This window comes from Sander lucioperca, chromosome 6 (assembly GCF_008315115.2).
Source record: "Sander lucioperca isolate FBNREF2018 chromosome 6, SLUC_FBN_1.2, whole genome shotgun sequence".
Taxonomy (NCBI): Eukaryota; Metazoa; Chordata; class Actinopteri; order Perciformes; family Percidae; genus Sander; species Sander lucioperca.
Window position 1 is genome coordinate 12,178,965 of NC_050178.1, and position 16,067 is coordinate 12,195,031.

The window sequence follows — 16,067 nt, forward strand, 5'->3', positions numbered from 1 at the left end:
AGATGTGTCACGTTTTTCAGCCCTTCTGAGTTTGCAGGTATGTATTAAATAAAAGCTATATTTTTTTCTATAATTCTACTCTGGGCTAAGTGTTCCAAGTAACCTTACCAAAAAGGCTCAGGATTCTGCAAATGCTGGTATAATATGAAAATGGATGGGGGATTTAAGACATTATAATACATAAATAAATATACAAGACATAATTATTTAGTTTTGAATGAATCAAATTTGAACAACATCAGTGGCTGGTTCAAGTTCACATTGTAAAAAGTTAATTTACCATCCTGGACACGAACTCACTTTGGTTTTTACTTTGATAAAGTACTTCATGTGTAAATACTGTATGCCAGTGTGAAAATTACTGCACATATACTGATTTCTTTTCATTGATTGTATTATTGTATGTCCATATTGTGCATCGTCTCTGTGCATGCGTATGTGCTTGTGTGTATGTGTTTATTTGTTTGCATGCATGTGTGTATGAGTATGGCTGTGTGTGTGTGTGTGTGTGTGTGTGTGTGTGTGTGTGTGTGTGTGTGTGTGTGTGTGTGCGCGCGCGCGCGCGCGCCTGTGTGTGAATGTGTTTATTTCTGCGTGTCTCTTGCATTTGTGCACATGTAGGGAAGTAACGTGATGGAGGACCAGGATCTCAGGGACATTGGGATCACTGACCCAGGACACAGAAAGAAAATACTCCATGCGGCACGCAGCTTGCCCAAGGTACTTAACATCATCACTTAACCTCGGCGCTGAGGGAGGACAGTGACTGACAGTGTCTCAGAAAAAAGGTCAAAATGTCAGTACGTTTATAAAAAAAAAGCAGATATGCAAAACAATAGATAATACAGCAAAGAGGAAAATGGTTTTATACTTGTGGATAAATACAGTGGTTCATCAGAGTTAAATTAATAACCCTCCAATAAAAAACAGTACATGGAAAAAAGATTTTTTTTTGACCACAGATACTATAGATTTAACAAGTATTAAGTATTTTAATGTAATGACATTAACTTGTTAGTATGTATTGCATTTTATTGCTAACTATAATTTTAAGTAGTGTCCTGAAATTGTTACAATTTTAAAGGAAAATGTGTACATTTGTACTGGAGAATGGGATAATAAGGATTGGTTTACATTATTCTGTATGATAAAGGCTGCACATGGGTTGTAGGTGAAAAAGGTATAAGGAAAACATTTAAAAGCTGTCCTCAGGCACAGCAACTGATAACATCAGCATGCTAACATACTCACAATGACAATGCTAACATGCTAATAACATCTTATGTTAGCCTGTTAGCATACTAACAATTTCTACACACTGCCATTAGTTCCTGCAGGTATTTGGTCATAAACTGAAATATATAACCAAAATATATATAATATTGGACAAAATAAAATGATTATCTGATGATGACTGTAGATGAAAAGTCAAGGGATGATCAAAGTTATTTGAATTTATCCTCTAAGGTCTTTAAATATTTGAAGCAGATTTCCCAGTAATCCACCCAATCGTTGGCCACATATTTAACTTAGAACCAAAAATATCAACCACCTGGTGGCAGCGTTGTAGTCAAGTCATCAACTTTCGAGTCCAAGTCCAAGTCAGAGTCACCAAAAAGAGTCTGAGTCGAACCCGAGTCGAGTCACCATTACCTGAGTTTGAGTCTGAGTTGAGTCACGAGTCCAGAAAATAGCGACTCTCGTCCGACTTGAGTCCGAGTCCAGGACTGGAGTACTCCATCACTGCCTATTACACATAGAAGTAGTCAGAAACTGCATCCAACTTCCCGAATCCTATTTCATGAATGCTCATGTCTGATTTCATAAATCCTCGAGTCCAAGTCCAAGTCATCAGTGCGCGAGCCAAAGTTAAGTCACCAATCCAGACAATAGCGACTTGAGTCGGACTCGAGTCCAAGTCCAGGACTTGAGTACTCCATCACTGCCTGGTGGTGCTAGATGAAAAAGTCAGGTGATCACCAAAGTCAGTATGGATTGGTCCTCTGGGGACCAGACCTCTGACAGACTGGCACTGCTATCCCTTAAGGCCCAGACACACCAACCAGACGGCCGACCATTGGCAGAAAAGGCAGTTGGACTTATCAGTTTCCCCAAATTGGTCAAAAAAGTGCCTCGGAACACACCAAAGCGACGAGACGTAATTCGTCTCCATAACAGCAGGCGGCACTAATCTGTATTGTCGCCCAAAAATGAAAACCGGCAGCTGATTGGACAAACGTGTCACGTGGGTCTGGTTTCTCCAGAAATTCAAAGACAGACTGTCATGGCGGCTTGTTCAGAATACGATCTCATATTGTAGTAAAATAGTGCACCGAAACGTGTTTTCTTCATTTCAGATCAACAAAGGTCAGTTTAAAAGATTTTCGTCAGATTTTGAGAGACTCTAGTCACGCTCATCCCGCTCCCGTTTCCTGGTTAGCACTCTACCAATCATTTGAGTCCGACTGCCGGCAGTGTCCGCCCCACCGATTATACATGTAAAATCGGCCAAAATGATCGCTGACGGCCCCTCCGACGGATGACGGCATGAAAAACACCGAACAGACTCGAGTCACTGACCTCGCCAGACTGTCCGACAGCCGATTATCGGCTCGGTGTGTCTGGACCTTTAGGATGTCTTAGGATCCCGAGGTTGGCTAAAAACAGCAGCAGCAGTGTCCAGCTTTAGTGAAGTGGAAGTATAGCCATACAGTCATTGGAAAACAATATTGTACATTCCTATTTTAAGTCCCTTTCTCAGTATAAAAAAGTAACAGTACTTCTTACCTTATGTGTCTTTCTCTTCACTCAAGGTGAAAGCACTGGGCTGTGATGGCAGCACATCACTTGTCTCCTGGCTGGACAGCCTCGGCCTGCATGAATATCTGCCCAACTTTCTTTCAAGTGGCTACCGCACACTGGAGTGTGTAAAGAACCTGTGGGAGCTGGAGATTGTCAATGTAAGAAGTCATCTTTTACATTTATTCAGCACAATTTGGGTCTCTTTCAGGTGATGGGTTAGCAGAAAAAGACAAAGATGAATATTGATGGTCTCATGTCTTTAGACATTCTGGACTAGTTCTCACAGAAAGGTCTCCTTTATCACAAGACTACTTTAATTTATGGATCATGTTTGAGGTTAAGAAGCACTTTGAAATGCAATGCTGAAATAACACAGATGATTGAAGCATTTGCATAAAACTACAGCAGAAACATTTTCAATATCACTGAGTAATTAGTAGATAACTAACCGTTAAAATGTAAATTGAGGAGCAAAATGGTGAATGGTGATAGGGAAGTATATAATTGGGTTTAATCTTTATGGAAATCGTGTAACATGTTATTAGAATTTGTAATTACAAAGGAGGACACATTTCTTAGGGCTAAAAGAGGTGGAGGTTGTAGAGAAACACGTGCAACAATTTGGTTGAACATCTGTGCAGGTGTCGATTTGTCTCTGTTTGTGCGTACGTGTGTGTGTGTGTGTGTGTGTGTGTGTGTGTGTGTGTTTAGACTACAGCAGTGGTTTGCTCATGGGCTCCCCAAATAAATCTGAGGGTTTGCACAAACATTAACGAGATAGGAAAAGAAAACAACATCATTCTCTACAACTTTAATTTATTAATTTATTGTGAAATACAGGAATCTTTGGCTCTTTCTGGTTTCTAAAAATGATTATGAACTAGAGCTGCACGATATGAGGAAAACATACGATAACATTGTTGAATGTCACGATAATGATATTACTTGCGATAAATAAACATATTAAAATGTACTGAGTTCTGCTGCTTTCATTATTCTGCTAAAATACAGAAAATTGCTTGTTAATGTTTTAAAAAACAAAAGAAAATCATTTCCAACATTCTTTTATTGAACAAATTGAATTAAACATAAAATTTAAGAAAAAAAGAATGAGTTACATTTTAAAGTGTAGCTTTCTACTGATATTTTCTTTGAACTAACACAAAAAATCTCTGAGTGTCTTTTGCGATATGTCGCAGTCTTTCGCGATGTGTATATTGCGCAAGTTCATATCGCTGTAACAATAAAAAAACAATATATTGTGCAGCCCTATTATGAACCCATCTAACATGGAAAAATGCCTCTTTGGCTGATCTTTCACAGCCTGTGAAGAGGGGTCGCAAGTAGCCTTTGTCTTGTTTGCAGGAGTAAAAAGCCAAAATGGTTGGCAACCACCGAGTTAGAGGAACTTTAGACATCCTTCTTTTAGGGATCAACCATGTGTTTTTTAGGGCCAGTACCAATCATTAATAATATATGAGGCCAATAATATCAATCGATATACATTTGCAGTAAAAAATGTAAATCGCAGTTGCACAGCGCTGCTGTTATGTGTGATTTATTATCAAAAATTTAGAACAAAACAAACTCCAACAAAAATGCCTTGAAGCATATGTTTAATTAAATGCTGCAAAGAGAGCTTTTACTGCACTTTTATACATTTTTTTAAGTGCATCCATAGAGAGAGAGAGAGAGAGAGAGAGAGAGAGAGAGAGAGAGAGAGAGATCATCTCTTGTCCATTTCCAGGCATCGTCTCACTCCCTCTTCCCCACCTTGCAGTTCTCGTACTCATTGAACTGGACATCCAGTAATCCTGTTTTACTTTTGTGATTATTTCAATTTTTTTTTGCTGTACGGGCAGAAGTTTACCAGTGGAAGCACTGGGTGTATTTGCAACTTCAGCAATATCTGCTTATGTTCGAAACACAGCTCCGCTCGCTCACCAGAGCAGCTTTGACAGTCAGAGGCCCACCATCCTTCAGTGATGTTGATAGGTTATCACTTGTTACGTGTAACCAATCAGATAGTGCTGTGGGTGGTACATTGAGTGAGACTACAGAGTGGTGACTGCTGACCAGCTACAGACAGAGACAGGTGGCTGCTTCCGAGCCACAGTAGCTTGTCCTAATTTATTTATTTTATCGGATAAAAACAAATAGTGATTCCAATAATCGTAAAAATGCTGGATATTGCAGCTGATAATCGGCCATGTCCTTACTTTTGATGTTTTGGTTACACATAATAGGTTTCTTCGCAATGTAGCTAAACCTTAAACTATTTGTGGATGTTGACTGACTGCAGAGCTCATCAGACTTGGGTGGAATAGTTCCAACTGAATTTGCCAATACATTACTTAACACCACAGTGCTAACATGTAATGTTAGCAATGCTAACAGTTTATCTCCTTGTCAGATGCCATCACAAGGCAGTTTGATATTATAGTCATAACCAATCACTTGCATTAGCATTGTTTATGGTTTTTTTCTCATGGCAACCAGACAATCCACACCGATGATCTGATACGGTTGATAAGCACTCACAGAAGGCTGGAGTGGAAGAGCTTGTTTACAGCGATCATCATTTTCATCACAAAACAATCAAAACTTAGCATTTCTATGTGTGTTATGATACAAAGACAGTGGTGGCAAAATGGCAGAAACCAGCAGCAGCGGCAGCAGGAACGCAGCCACCAAGCATACTGTATAATTATGCAGTGTGTGAGGGATAGAATCCAGCAGACTGCGATGCAGTACAGAAAGTGTTAAAGCAGGGCACATTACTTTCAGTGTGCAGAACTGCCAGTGAGCATGTTGGCAGGACTCACTTCGCCCATTACATTTCCTACATCCTCTTCAACATCTTAGTAGCCGCCATCAATTTGATCTACGAGCTGGTTTACGTTCCCAGATTATCCCAAGGCTTTTTAGCACTTTTTAAATGTTCTCTTATTTTGCACACCTTATGCATACTGGTTTTACATGGGAATAAGTAAAACGGCACCAGAAATCCAGACTACAGACCAGTTGCCTCATGCGTCCTTGGCTCTCACTGAATAAATAATTGAAGCCTTCAGACAAAGAGCCATACAAGCCAGTTATGGAATATTTTTGTACCAGCAACGTAATTGGGAATGTAACATGAATCATTAGACATCCACCTTTAATGGATGAGCATGAATGTTAATAGCTGATTATGCAAATACACAGTATTAAGATAATGAGTTTTGACTACGTAAAATGAACCTATGGTTCCTCCACTGAGGGTCTTAGCCACACAAGGCGGATATGGCATTTGTAAAAGAAACAGACATACTGTGGATAGATATGTGTCAGGTGAACTTGCAGTGTTCAAATACTGTACATTTGAAAACATACTGTATTTAAATAGTGACAAATGAGGTGGATCTTTGTAATGCAGTCATTTGAAAACCGCTTGGTTATTTGCATATTACTTGTTATGTTCCCATAAATCTCCAAATTCTTCTGTTATTTTAGCACTATATCCAAAAATGGATCGTGAATTATAGAGTGTTCCAGGAAAGAGACAGTGCTGTACTTTAAGCTTACGGCAAAACAGATTGAGGCTGAATTATTGACGAGAGTCATTTCTGTTTGCCCGTGGATGCCTGCCAGCGAGGGGGGCATGCCACCAACTCTGTGTCAGTGTATTCTGGATATATCTCTATTGGCTTAGTCTAAATAAATTCTTGTGTTTGTGACATTGATGTGACAATGCACTGAGAAGTGTGACTTATCTTGTGCCCTGATGCTGTCCTCTCTTTAGGTGATTAAGATTGGCGCCCTGGGCCACAGGAAGAGGATCATTGCTTCTATAGCAGAGAGACCCTACGAAGAGGCTCCGACCAAATCCCGTCGTCTGTCCCCAATTATGGTAAGACTGCCTGGTGATGTAGAAATGGATAGTTTGGGGCGACCTCTAGCTCACTTGGTGGAGTATGCGCTCCATGTAGGCTAAGGCCTTGTCAGCTTTTTCTATCTGTCTATCTACTCATTGTCTAATAAAACAATACAATATAAAAAAGAAAAAAAGAAATGGATACAGTTCACAGTCACAGTATTATTAGGTCTTCATTGCTAGCTCTTCATTAGGTGGCACTGACTTGTGTACTCTGCTCAATAATCCACAAAAATGTCGCACAGTCCAAGATTATTTTTTACTCGTAAAAAATAATAATGCTGTAATGCTGTAATCGTACAGCATCAAGAGTGTAAATCAGACTGCAGCATTGTTAGTGCTGCTATTTAACCATCAGAGTGAAGAAACACACTGTCAACGCTAATTTAGTTAATAGATTGGGTGTGCTCAATATGCTCAATTAGAAGGGCTGTTATAATCCATATTTAGTGTTCAATGATGTCTATAAAAGATACAGAATGTCTTTTTTTGTTTGAAATGGGTTCACGTTTGTTTAGATTTGTTGTTATAGTGCTCAATATTCCAATAGAGATCGATGATTACACCCTGTTACTTTCCTTATGAACAGCTATCAAAACAGAGTTTAGGATGGAAGTTGAACAACCTTGCATGACAAGCTTTATTTCTTTGCCAAAATCATTTTGTGAGAAAATGGATTCTTTTTTTCTTCCAGCAGCCGATATAGCTAATTTTGGAATGAGATTCTTCAATATCATTATGTTCACGCCAGTTAAATACTCAGGGCTGATTTCCCAGGCAGATTAAACCGGGCTAAAAAGAATTGAGAATCTCCATGGAAGAGGCTCTTTTGTCGAGGATTACGCTTGGATGTAGATCAGTAAAACCAGCCCATGCAGACAGTGCTGTCAAATCATTAATCCGTTCTGTATGTGTGTGTGTGTGTGTGTGTGTGTGTGTGTGTGTGTCAGTTCCATGACCTCCTGTCCCAGACCACATCCCCCCTCAGTCAGATGGACCCCTACACCAGTCGCTCCATGGACATGCTCCTGCCCTTGACTGAGCCGGACCGGAGGCGGAGAGGAGTTGACCAAGACTGTAGTGTTTCTCTGCGTTCATATAGTGAGAGGCCGCGCTCTGTAGTGAGTTCCACCTTCTTTCACTTTTATCGTCTTCTGAGAAACCACTAAACATCCTTTCAGGGAGCAACTGGCTGAATAATAGAGCAGGATGCTGTACAAAGTTAGACGTGTCAGGGTGTCTTGTCACATGTTGCTGGAGCTGTAGTCGCACTTCACAGACGCAGAGCCGTTCTGCAAAACTAAAACTACTGGTTGAGTTAAATCTTAGTAGGCAGACCCAAAGAAACACAATTAGACTGTAAGCAGAGAAAAGAGCAAAGGGGTAATTAGGGTTGAGCGATGTGAAAATATACAGCACAGTGAGATAAAATGAATGAGCACTCCGGTTCATACTGTGATAGCTATCTCTTTAATATATCTGAATAGACTACACCATCGGGGACAGTGTTGGAAAAGCAATGAGTAGGACTGCTTCATGAAAATATTGGATTTTAAACATATGTCAGGTATTTAATTTACTGTATTAGCCATTTATCCACAATTTCTCAATTTACCTTTCAGTAAATATAATTTTATAATATACTCCAGTTGCCAGTTTATTAGGTGCACGACCACAAACTCCATCCACTACAATTACCATAAAGTTGAATCAAAACCTCTCTCAAACAGGACTGTCATTACATGACGGGGGGGGGGGCATTCATTCATTTAATGAAGCCCAGCACTGCTGCTTCTGGATGAAAAACTGCAATCTATTACATATCTTTTAGAGGTTTTCAAGTTCAACTAGTTAGCTTAGCTAACCCTCCATTAGGGCTGGTTGACATGGATGAATTCATAAGATGATAGTTTCAAAATTGATACCTACCACAATACGGAAAATGTGTTAAAATCACATATAAAATGAAACTAATGATCAATGCAATGAACTGACAAATATGTAAAACAAAAACTTAAATGACTAATTCATGTCTTGTTAGTTTTTGATTAAAGTTAGTATATAATCATTAATTTGGAAGAATATTATTTCACTGAAACTTAAAACATGACATTGCTGATTGCACCTGCCCTACCTTCCATTTTTCTAAGATATCTATTCACGTAATCGTTTAAGTTACTGTCGCACAATAAATCTACATCATGAAGGCCATTTTTTTCTAGAGGCACGGTGGTCTTTAGTATAGTATATATGTATTTTAATATTGTATATATGTATTTATTTCACCATTTAAGATCATTTGTCTCCAGCCTAACTAAAAATCCAATCCAACACATCATCTTCATTCACTGACATGAATTCAGTTCTTATGTGCTTCCCTGAATTTCTTGGGTTCCTCCTTGAGAAACTTGACCTAAGAATAATTCGGCGATCACATTTTTACCATTTGCTAAATGTCAAACTACGACACATAAATAAACAGTCAAGCTGGCATGCCTCGTTTCTGACTCACTGAGGTCAAAGAGAAAACACAGAGAAGCTTCCACGGACAATTGCACCACCTAGGATCCATTATATTTAAAATCAATAGTTTTATTTCATTTTAGCTTAGTGGATTATTTTCAGTAGTATATTTAACTCTGACAGGTGATTTATGAAAGGGCTGAGCACAGCCCCACATTGACCTAAAGGCCCAACGTGTGCATGAATATTTATGAGCATACCAGCAGATCAAAAGGGATTTATATTAGTGTGCTGCTGACCAAGCAGACTTCAGTTTCCTTTACACTAATATTCCAATAATCAGAAGTCTAATATGCACAAAATACTGTAACTTATCGCTCTTGATTGACTGAGGTGTGCATTTGGGAAGAAAAATATCCCTGCAGTAAAAACTCAAGAGGATTTCCTTTTTGTCGCGTTCACCAACCAAGGATTTTGCTTCTCTGCAGGACAGACAGAGTGAACGACACAAAGACTCTCGTTTAAACCTCCGCCCGCCGAACCAGTCTGCTACCTACGCCACAGTGTCCACCTGGCATCACCAGCCTGAGAAGCTCATCCTGGACTCCTGCGGGTACGAGGCAACCGTAAGTCACTTTTTATTGTCTTCAGCGTAGAAGCAGACATTTAATGTTTTAAAATATAGATGTCAGGATTTACCGTTCCGTAAAATAGGTTGACTGGATATTATATATACGTAATTTACGGTATCTTGTGTCTTCATCCTGTACTGTAGTTGAAATGTTGTATGTGTTTCAATTCTGTCTCCAAGTACCTAGGATCAATGATAATCAGGGATCTACGAGGGATTGAGTCCACACAAGATGCCTGTGCAAAAATTAGGGTAAGTAATACTGAAAAGATGTTTTTATGCCTCCGCGCCGGCGACAGCCGAATGCACTGTGTTTTTGGGTTGTCTGTCTGTCTGTCCCATTCTTGTGAACGCAATATCTCAGGACCCCCTGGAGGGAATGTCTTCAGATGTGGCAGGCGTCTATTTGGACTGGGGACTCGAGACTGGACTCGGACTCGACAGTTGGTGAATCGACTACAACACTGACTCAAGATTCTCTACACTAATTCTGACATTTCACAAATGTCTACTAGGATGTAATTGTGAAGGGATACAATTTTATATCCAAAAGGTCAACTTTACTGTGACATCATAATGTTCCGCAAAAACACTTTTCTGGCCATTATTCAATGCCATAACTCAGGAACAGAAGGGGAGACATACTGAATTGGTGACACTAATCTTGGAACTGTGGTGTTATATAGTGTATTGTGTAGAAGATGTGTGTGAAGCATCCCTGTTTCACCAAAAAATATACTTAATACCTTTTATTATGAAGTTGCCTACAGTCTCCACTATATATATATATATATATATATATATATATATATATATATTAGGGCTGTCAAAATAACACGTTAATTTCGATTAATCTGAGAAAAATAACAAAAAATAACGCAGATTAATCGATTCCATATTGAACTTTGACCTAGAGCCGTTCTAGCCACCATTCGACTGTAAAATGAAGGAGGGAGACGAGAATGCGCTGCCTGGATCATTAATTGGAACATTTACTTATAAAAATCTTCTTCCTGAATAGGGTTGGGTACCGAAATCCGGTGCTAATACGTTACCGGTGCCTTCACGACCTGTATCTACCAGACCGAATAGCAACGCGGATTTCGGCGCCTCATTTCGGTGCCACTGATATGTCTGCACTTCTCTCTGATGCTCTGAAACAGACATTACAGGCAACAGAAACATCGCTGCACGTGACGCTAGTTAACACTATACTCAACAGCAGCTAACGTTAGCCTACCGCTAGCTAGTAGCTGAATTAAACACGGTTACAATGCTGACAGCTAACGCTAAACGGTGTAAAGTTTGTCTGTGTTTTACTGTAGAGGATTCAACACCGGTATGTAACAATCTGCAGGTTGTCGGAAAAACACAGACGGTGCGTTCAATGAAACTGGTAACCTACACTCTCGTGGTGCATTCAAAGTTGTTGTTAAATACCCTTTTCCTATCTGGTGGTTGTTTTTCTCATTCAACAGCAATTTACTAGTGAAATAAGTTATTATATATATATATATATATATATATATATATATATATATATATATATATATATATATATATATATATATATTATATAGTTAGGCTATTACATTATTATTAAATCATTTAATTTTGACCATATGGCCTTAGCAATAAACAAGCTGTTCTTTAATGTTGCCGACTGTTGTTTAGTGCCCTTCTTTTTTTCTTAAAAAGTATCGGTTAAGGCAAAAATTATGTATGCGATTAATTTAGATTAATTAATCACAGAGTATGTAATTAATTAGATAAATTTTTTTAATCGATTGACAGCCCTAATATATATGAGTCTGGACAGACATAGATGTGAACTGCAACTTGACCCGTTGGTGGAGGCATACAACCGCAAGGCGGTAATCCTAGTTTTCTTCTAATTTTATTCGCTCTGACGTTTTGAAAAACTGCTCAAAAGTGTTTAATTGATTAAAAAATGAATAAATGAATTTCAGCAACAATAAAAATGTCAGACATGAAATGACCGGGTTACTGAAGAAAAATACAAATGGCACTATTTTTATTGGATCCATTGCAGAAATCAAAGGATTCAAGAAAAGGTCCAGTTGTCATACTGTCCATTACCTATAGAGGGGTCAAGTTCATCGATGCAGCCACAAAGGTAATGGGAAAGTATGTCTGTGTGTCTCTGTGTACACACACTCTCAGCCTCCATTAGTGGTTCATTCACAGTAAGTACTCACTTCCTTCCTTTCTCCATTAGACTATAGTTGCGGAGCATGAGATCAGGAACATCTCGTGCGCCGCCCAAGACCCAGATGACCTCTTCACTTTTGCTTACATTACCAAGGATCTGAAGAGCGGCCATCACTTCTGTCATGTCTTCAGCTGTGCAGAAGTGGTGAGTACAACTCTATCCTGTTAAACGCCTAATAGTTTGGTAAACTTTCGGGGGTGAAGTTGCAACATTGTTGCATTTTTCATTTGGTTCGGTGAGCTTTCACACTGCACTTTGTCAAGCACAACAAATTGTAAACAAATGTCATGTCGTGAAATAACGGAGCAACACCAAATTGATGTGGTCTTGGGTTTTCTAGGTTTTGCTTCTGTGTTTTTAATATTTTGGAAGAAGGTGAACAATATGAGCAGCTGACAAGACGGAGAGGGAAGGCGAGGGAGGGCCCTGATAAGAGAGAGATTATGATGTGTTGTTACACAGACGACGAGCGTTTATGATGTATGTATTGAGTATGGTCATAATAAATTATGGATTTGAAAGTTATCATCCGTTAAATCACATAGAAGTGCGTAAATTATGTCCAAGGTTGAATTAATTTAAATTAAATTAAAAGAATGAGCTTTCACACAACCACAAATGAACTGGACTATCTGACGAAAACCTCCAGGGTTCTGTTAAAAAGGACCAAACAGCGCAGGTTAGATAGCACACTACGTGTACACTATATTTAGATATTATCACAGCTTAACTTTGCCGTCAGACAGCCCTTTTCAACTAGTTCGGACTTTAGTGAATCCGAACTAACCCTTTAAAATGGCAAATTCTTAAAGCTTTTTGTAAATTAATAATTCGATAATTTAGAAAACATAGTGTCCTTTGTGGGATGTCCGGTACCCCGCAGTGAAAACTGCGTGCAGCATCCTGTGGACATTATTTCCTTGATTGAATCATTGAATGGCTTAATTGAAATTCCACTCCCACTACGCATGGCATTTCCATGTACAGGTGCAGATTATGTTGTAATTTGTGTCTTAGCTTCTGTAAAGGTTGAAGACTATCTTTTCTCTTTGCGAGATGGACCACTGCGGAGCGTCGGATCACTGCAGGGAAACATTTTGAACTGAATTGTAATGATCCAAGTTTTCACAATTTTGAGCCTCACTTACTTGTACTTAACACTGCTTCATGTTGCAGAATGTCATTGCTTTTGTTTTTCTCTGAAAATGTGCACGATATACAAACAAGCCAACTGATAATCATACAAAGTAACTAGAAGGGCACTCGGAGAGCCAGACCTCCACCAAGACATGCCCTATCTTACAATGTAAATGCACTGTGAATTTTCCCAGTCGGGAACTAATTTTTTTGATGATTACCACACCACATGAATACAGCACAAATGGCCTATATCTCGCAATGTTAACAAAAGTGAAAAATAATTTGTGAATCCGCCCTTGTGATTTGGATCAGCTCCAAAATGTAATGGGTTCTTTCTTGGTCAATGCTACACTACCAAGTTTCATGAAAATTGGAGGCAGTAGTGTTTCCATAATCCTGCAGTGCTGACAGACAAACGAACCAACAAACAAACAGACAAACATGACTGAGGTAATTATCCAAACAATGTGAAAAGCAGCGCTTTTGTGTGCTTTGCAATGTTTTTTTGTGTGAGGCACAACAAATGAAAACAAGCATTTGCAAACAATAAAATAATGGTTACAAATAACAAGAACAAAACAAAGTCATATGTCGTTAGACGTTATACTGTAGATTTTGTTGAAATTGTCCAAAAGAACGTTTGTGAAAGTGTTGGGTTTTTACTAAAAGTTGTCAGGCAAATGAAATGGTTTGTCATGCACACAAGAAAAGGGCTCATATACTATATCTATTAAGGTGAAATCTGTTGTAAAACCAAAACACCATCACGTGTTGTTTGACTTTGTTTTTTTATTACTGAGCCGTTACTTTATGTTCAGTGTCTGCTGATTTCAACACAACATGGTTTTTTTTTTTTTTTCCATTCACACAGACACAGACCTACGAGATCATCCTAACACTGGGACAGGCGTTTGAAGTGGCCTATCAGATGGCAATGCAGTCCAGGGCAAGACACTATGTCCCACCTACATCTTTGTCCTCAGAGGTCATAGAGACCAAAACCAGCCGTCCTGTATCTCAGTCGTGGAGCAGCATGCGGAGATCAGCAGTGAGTACCACCCTACTCTTCAATAAAAAACATGTTGTTACGTGTGTTATCTGTGACTGTGTGTGAGTGTTGAATTTTCTCTACTTGTTTAAAGGAATTATGAATCATAATTCAGAAAATGTACATAGAGCTTTTCCCCCCACCTACAAAGGAAGATTTGCTGTGTGTGTGTGTGTGTGTGGTAGAAAGTGATGAATCATTACTTTGCTACCAATTTCATATCTCACCCACCCCACAACTCAGATCAGGGGAGATTTGTTTTTTGTGCACATGCGAAACATGATGAATGAATAGTTGTATTTGTTGCTTACAGGCAGGTATATGATTTCCTCTGGGACTTTTCTGAGGGCTCAGCCCCAATGGTTGGACCCATCCGCTGCTTCCTCAATATTGATTGAGTGTGTTGCGTAAATGTTCACGTATACCCTCAGCTAAGCATTGATGCATTGACCTCTCAGGCTGCATATAATAAGCACTCAGTGATCACTGTCACCTGAGAGAGCTGCACAGCCAGCACGCACACTGCTGGACCACATGCTTCTGCAGAGACACAAATCACTTTGTTTTACTACCTGCCTGTAAGGATAATATATGGAGTAATCACAGAGCTGCATAATGAGTCTGGCTGGTTGTTTAAGTTTTAAATGAGATGGGGGCGGAGGACTATCTGGAATTAGTTTTAATGCTTTTTATTGCTCTGTAAATGCTACCAAGTCTAGTTGGTTTAAACAGACTGTGACAGGCAGATTTTGTTTTTAATTTTCCTTAAGGAGAGATTGACAGTTTGCTTAGCCCCCACCCACCTTAATCAGTGGCGGTGCCAGAGATTTTATTTTGCTGGTGCTATGGGGTTGCTCCGACGTTTCAGTGAGGGTGTTCTGAAATTTCGAGTTTCCCGTGACACACATAGCCTAAAGGCTGTTTTATGCTTCTGCGTCAACTCCCGTGACCCTTTCGGAGTTCTGCGTCGGGGTTGCTTTGCATCGCGGTGCATTTCACCGCCATAACGCTAGGGGGGTGATAAGTCTGAGGTTATTTGCGAGGTGTCTGCCAGCCAGTTTATGTTACGTTAGCAAGCAAACTTTAGCACAACTGCCCACAAAGTACTGCTTGCTGGCGAAGTGCTAATTTCAAAACGTTACTGACATATAGACACTTTACAAACGGATAACCCCGTCATTGTAATCAAAATATGTTTATGTTTATTTGCAAAGCTTATGTCAGTGAACTAGCATGTTGCTACTCCCCACAATCGGCTGCTTGAAACACCGACTATCAACACACAGGACAAGTTGACTAATCACAGTCCTTGCGGTCTGCGTCGCCTCAACGCAAAGTTACACATTTTTGGAGGTGCACGTTGAGCTACGGCGGAGGGCTCTGAGGGGGGTGTCGGTACACGATCCGTTCTGCCTGCACGATCCGTTCTGCACATGCGCAAGATAATACTGTTTTACGTATCCATACGACCTGCACGATCTGTTCCACGCTAGCCTCCACCGGGAAGCTAACGTTAGTTTAGCTAACAGCTAATTCGGCTAACCGCTAGCTGACAGCTAGATTCAGTCTAAAATAACGTTAACTCAAACGTAATGGGAAAAGCAGGCTACAGCTAAATTAAGACTTCACAGTAATAACAATAAAGACAAGTATTGAGTGATTGTATTTTAAATGAGCACAAGTAAAGTAGAACTGACGTAACAGCTGTTATATATGTTAGGTGTTTGTTATATATGTCAACGTTTATTTTCAAGTTTTATTTTGAGGGTCTTTTAAAGTTATTACATGCTGTCTCAGCTAGCAGCAGCCGAATTAGCTGTTAGCTAAACTAACG

General features: G+C 39.5%; 1 protein-coding gene across 8 annotated transcripts in view; it reads left to right on the forward strand.

Annotated features, from left to right (window-relative positions):
- anks1ab (ankyrin repeat and sterile alpha motif domain containing 1Ab) overlaps positions 1 to 16,067 on the forward strand; it is a 51,149-nt gene that overhangs the window by 24,898 nt on the left and 10,184 nt on the right. For all 8 annotated transcript variants that reach the window (XR_004105362.2, XM_036002559.1, XM_031301939.2 and 5 more), the window contains 9 exons: positions 622 to 720; positions 2,814 to 2,960; positions 6,587 to 6,694; positions 7,669 to 7,839; positions 9,670 to 9,807; positions 9,993 to 10,064; positions 11,866 to 11,949; positions 12,052 to 12,189; positions 14,057 to 14,233. Coding sequence is in view for 7 of the 8 variants with exons in the window: in XM_036002559.1 (XP_035858452.1) it covers positions 622 to 720; positions 2,814 to 2,960; positions 6,587 to 6,694; positions 7,669 to 7,839; positions 9,670 to 9,807; positions 9,993 to 10,064; positions 11,866 to 11,949; positions 12,052 to 12,189; positions 14,057 to 14,233 (1,134 nt within the window). In the remaining variant the exon portion in view is untranslated. The remainder of the gene's footprint in view (positions 1 to 621; positions 721 to 2,813; positions 2,961 to 6,586; positions 6,695 to 7,668; positions 7,840 to 9,669; positions 9,808 to 9,992; positions 10,065 to 11,865; positions 11,950 to 12,051; positions 12,190 to 14,056; positions 14,234 to 16,067) is intronic.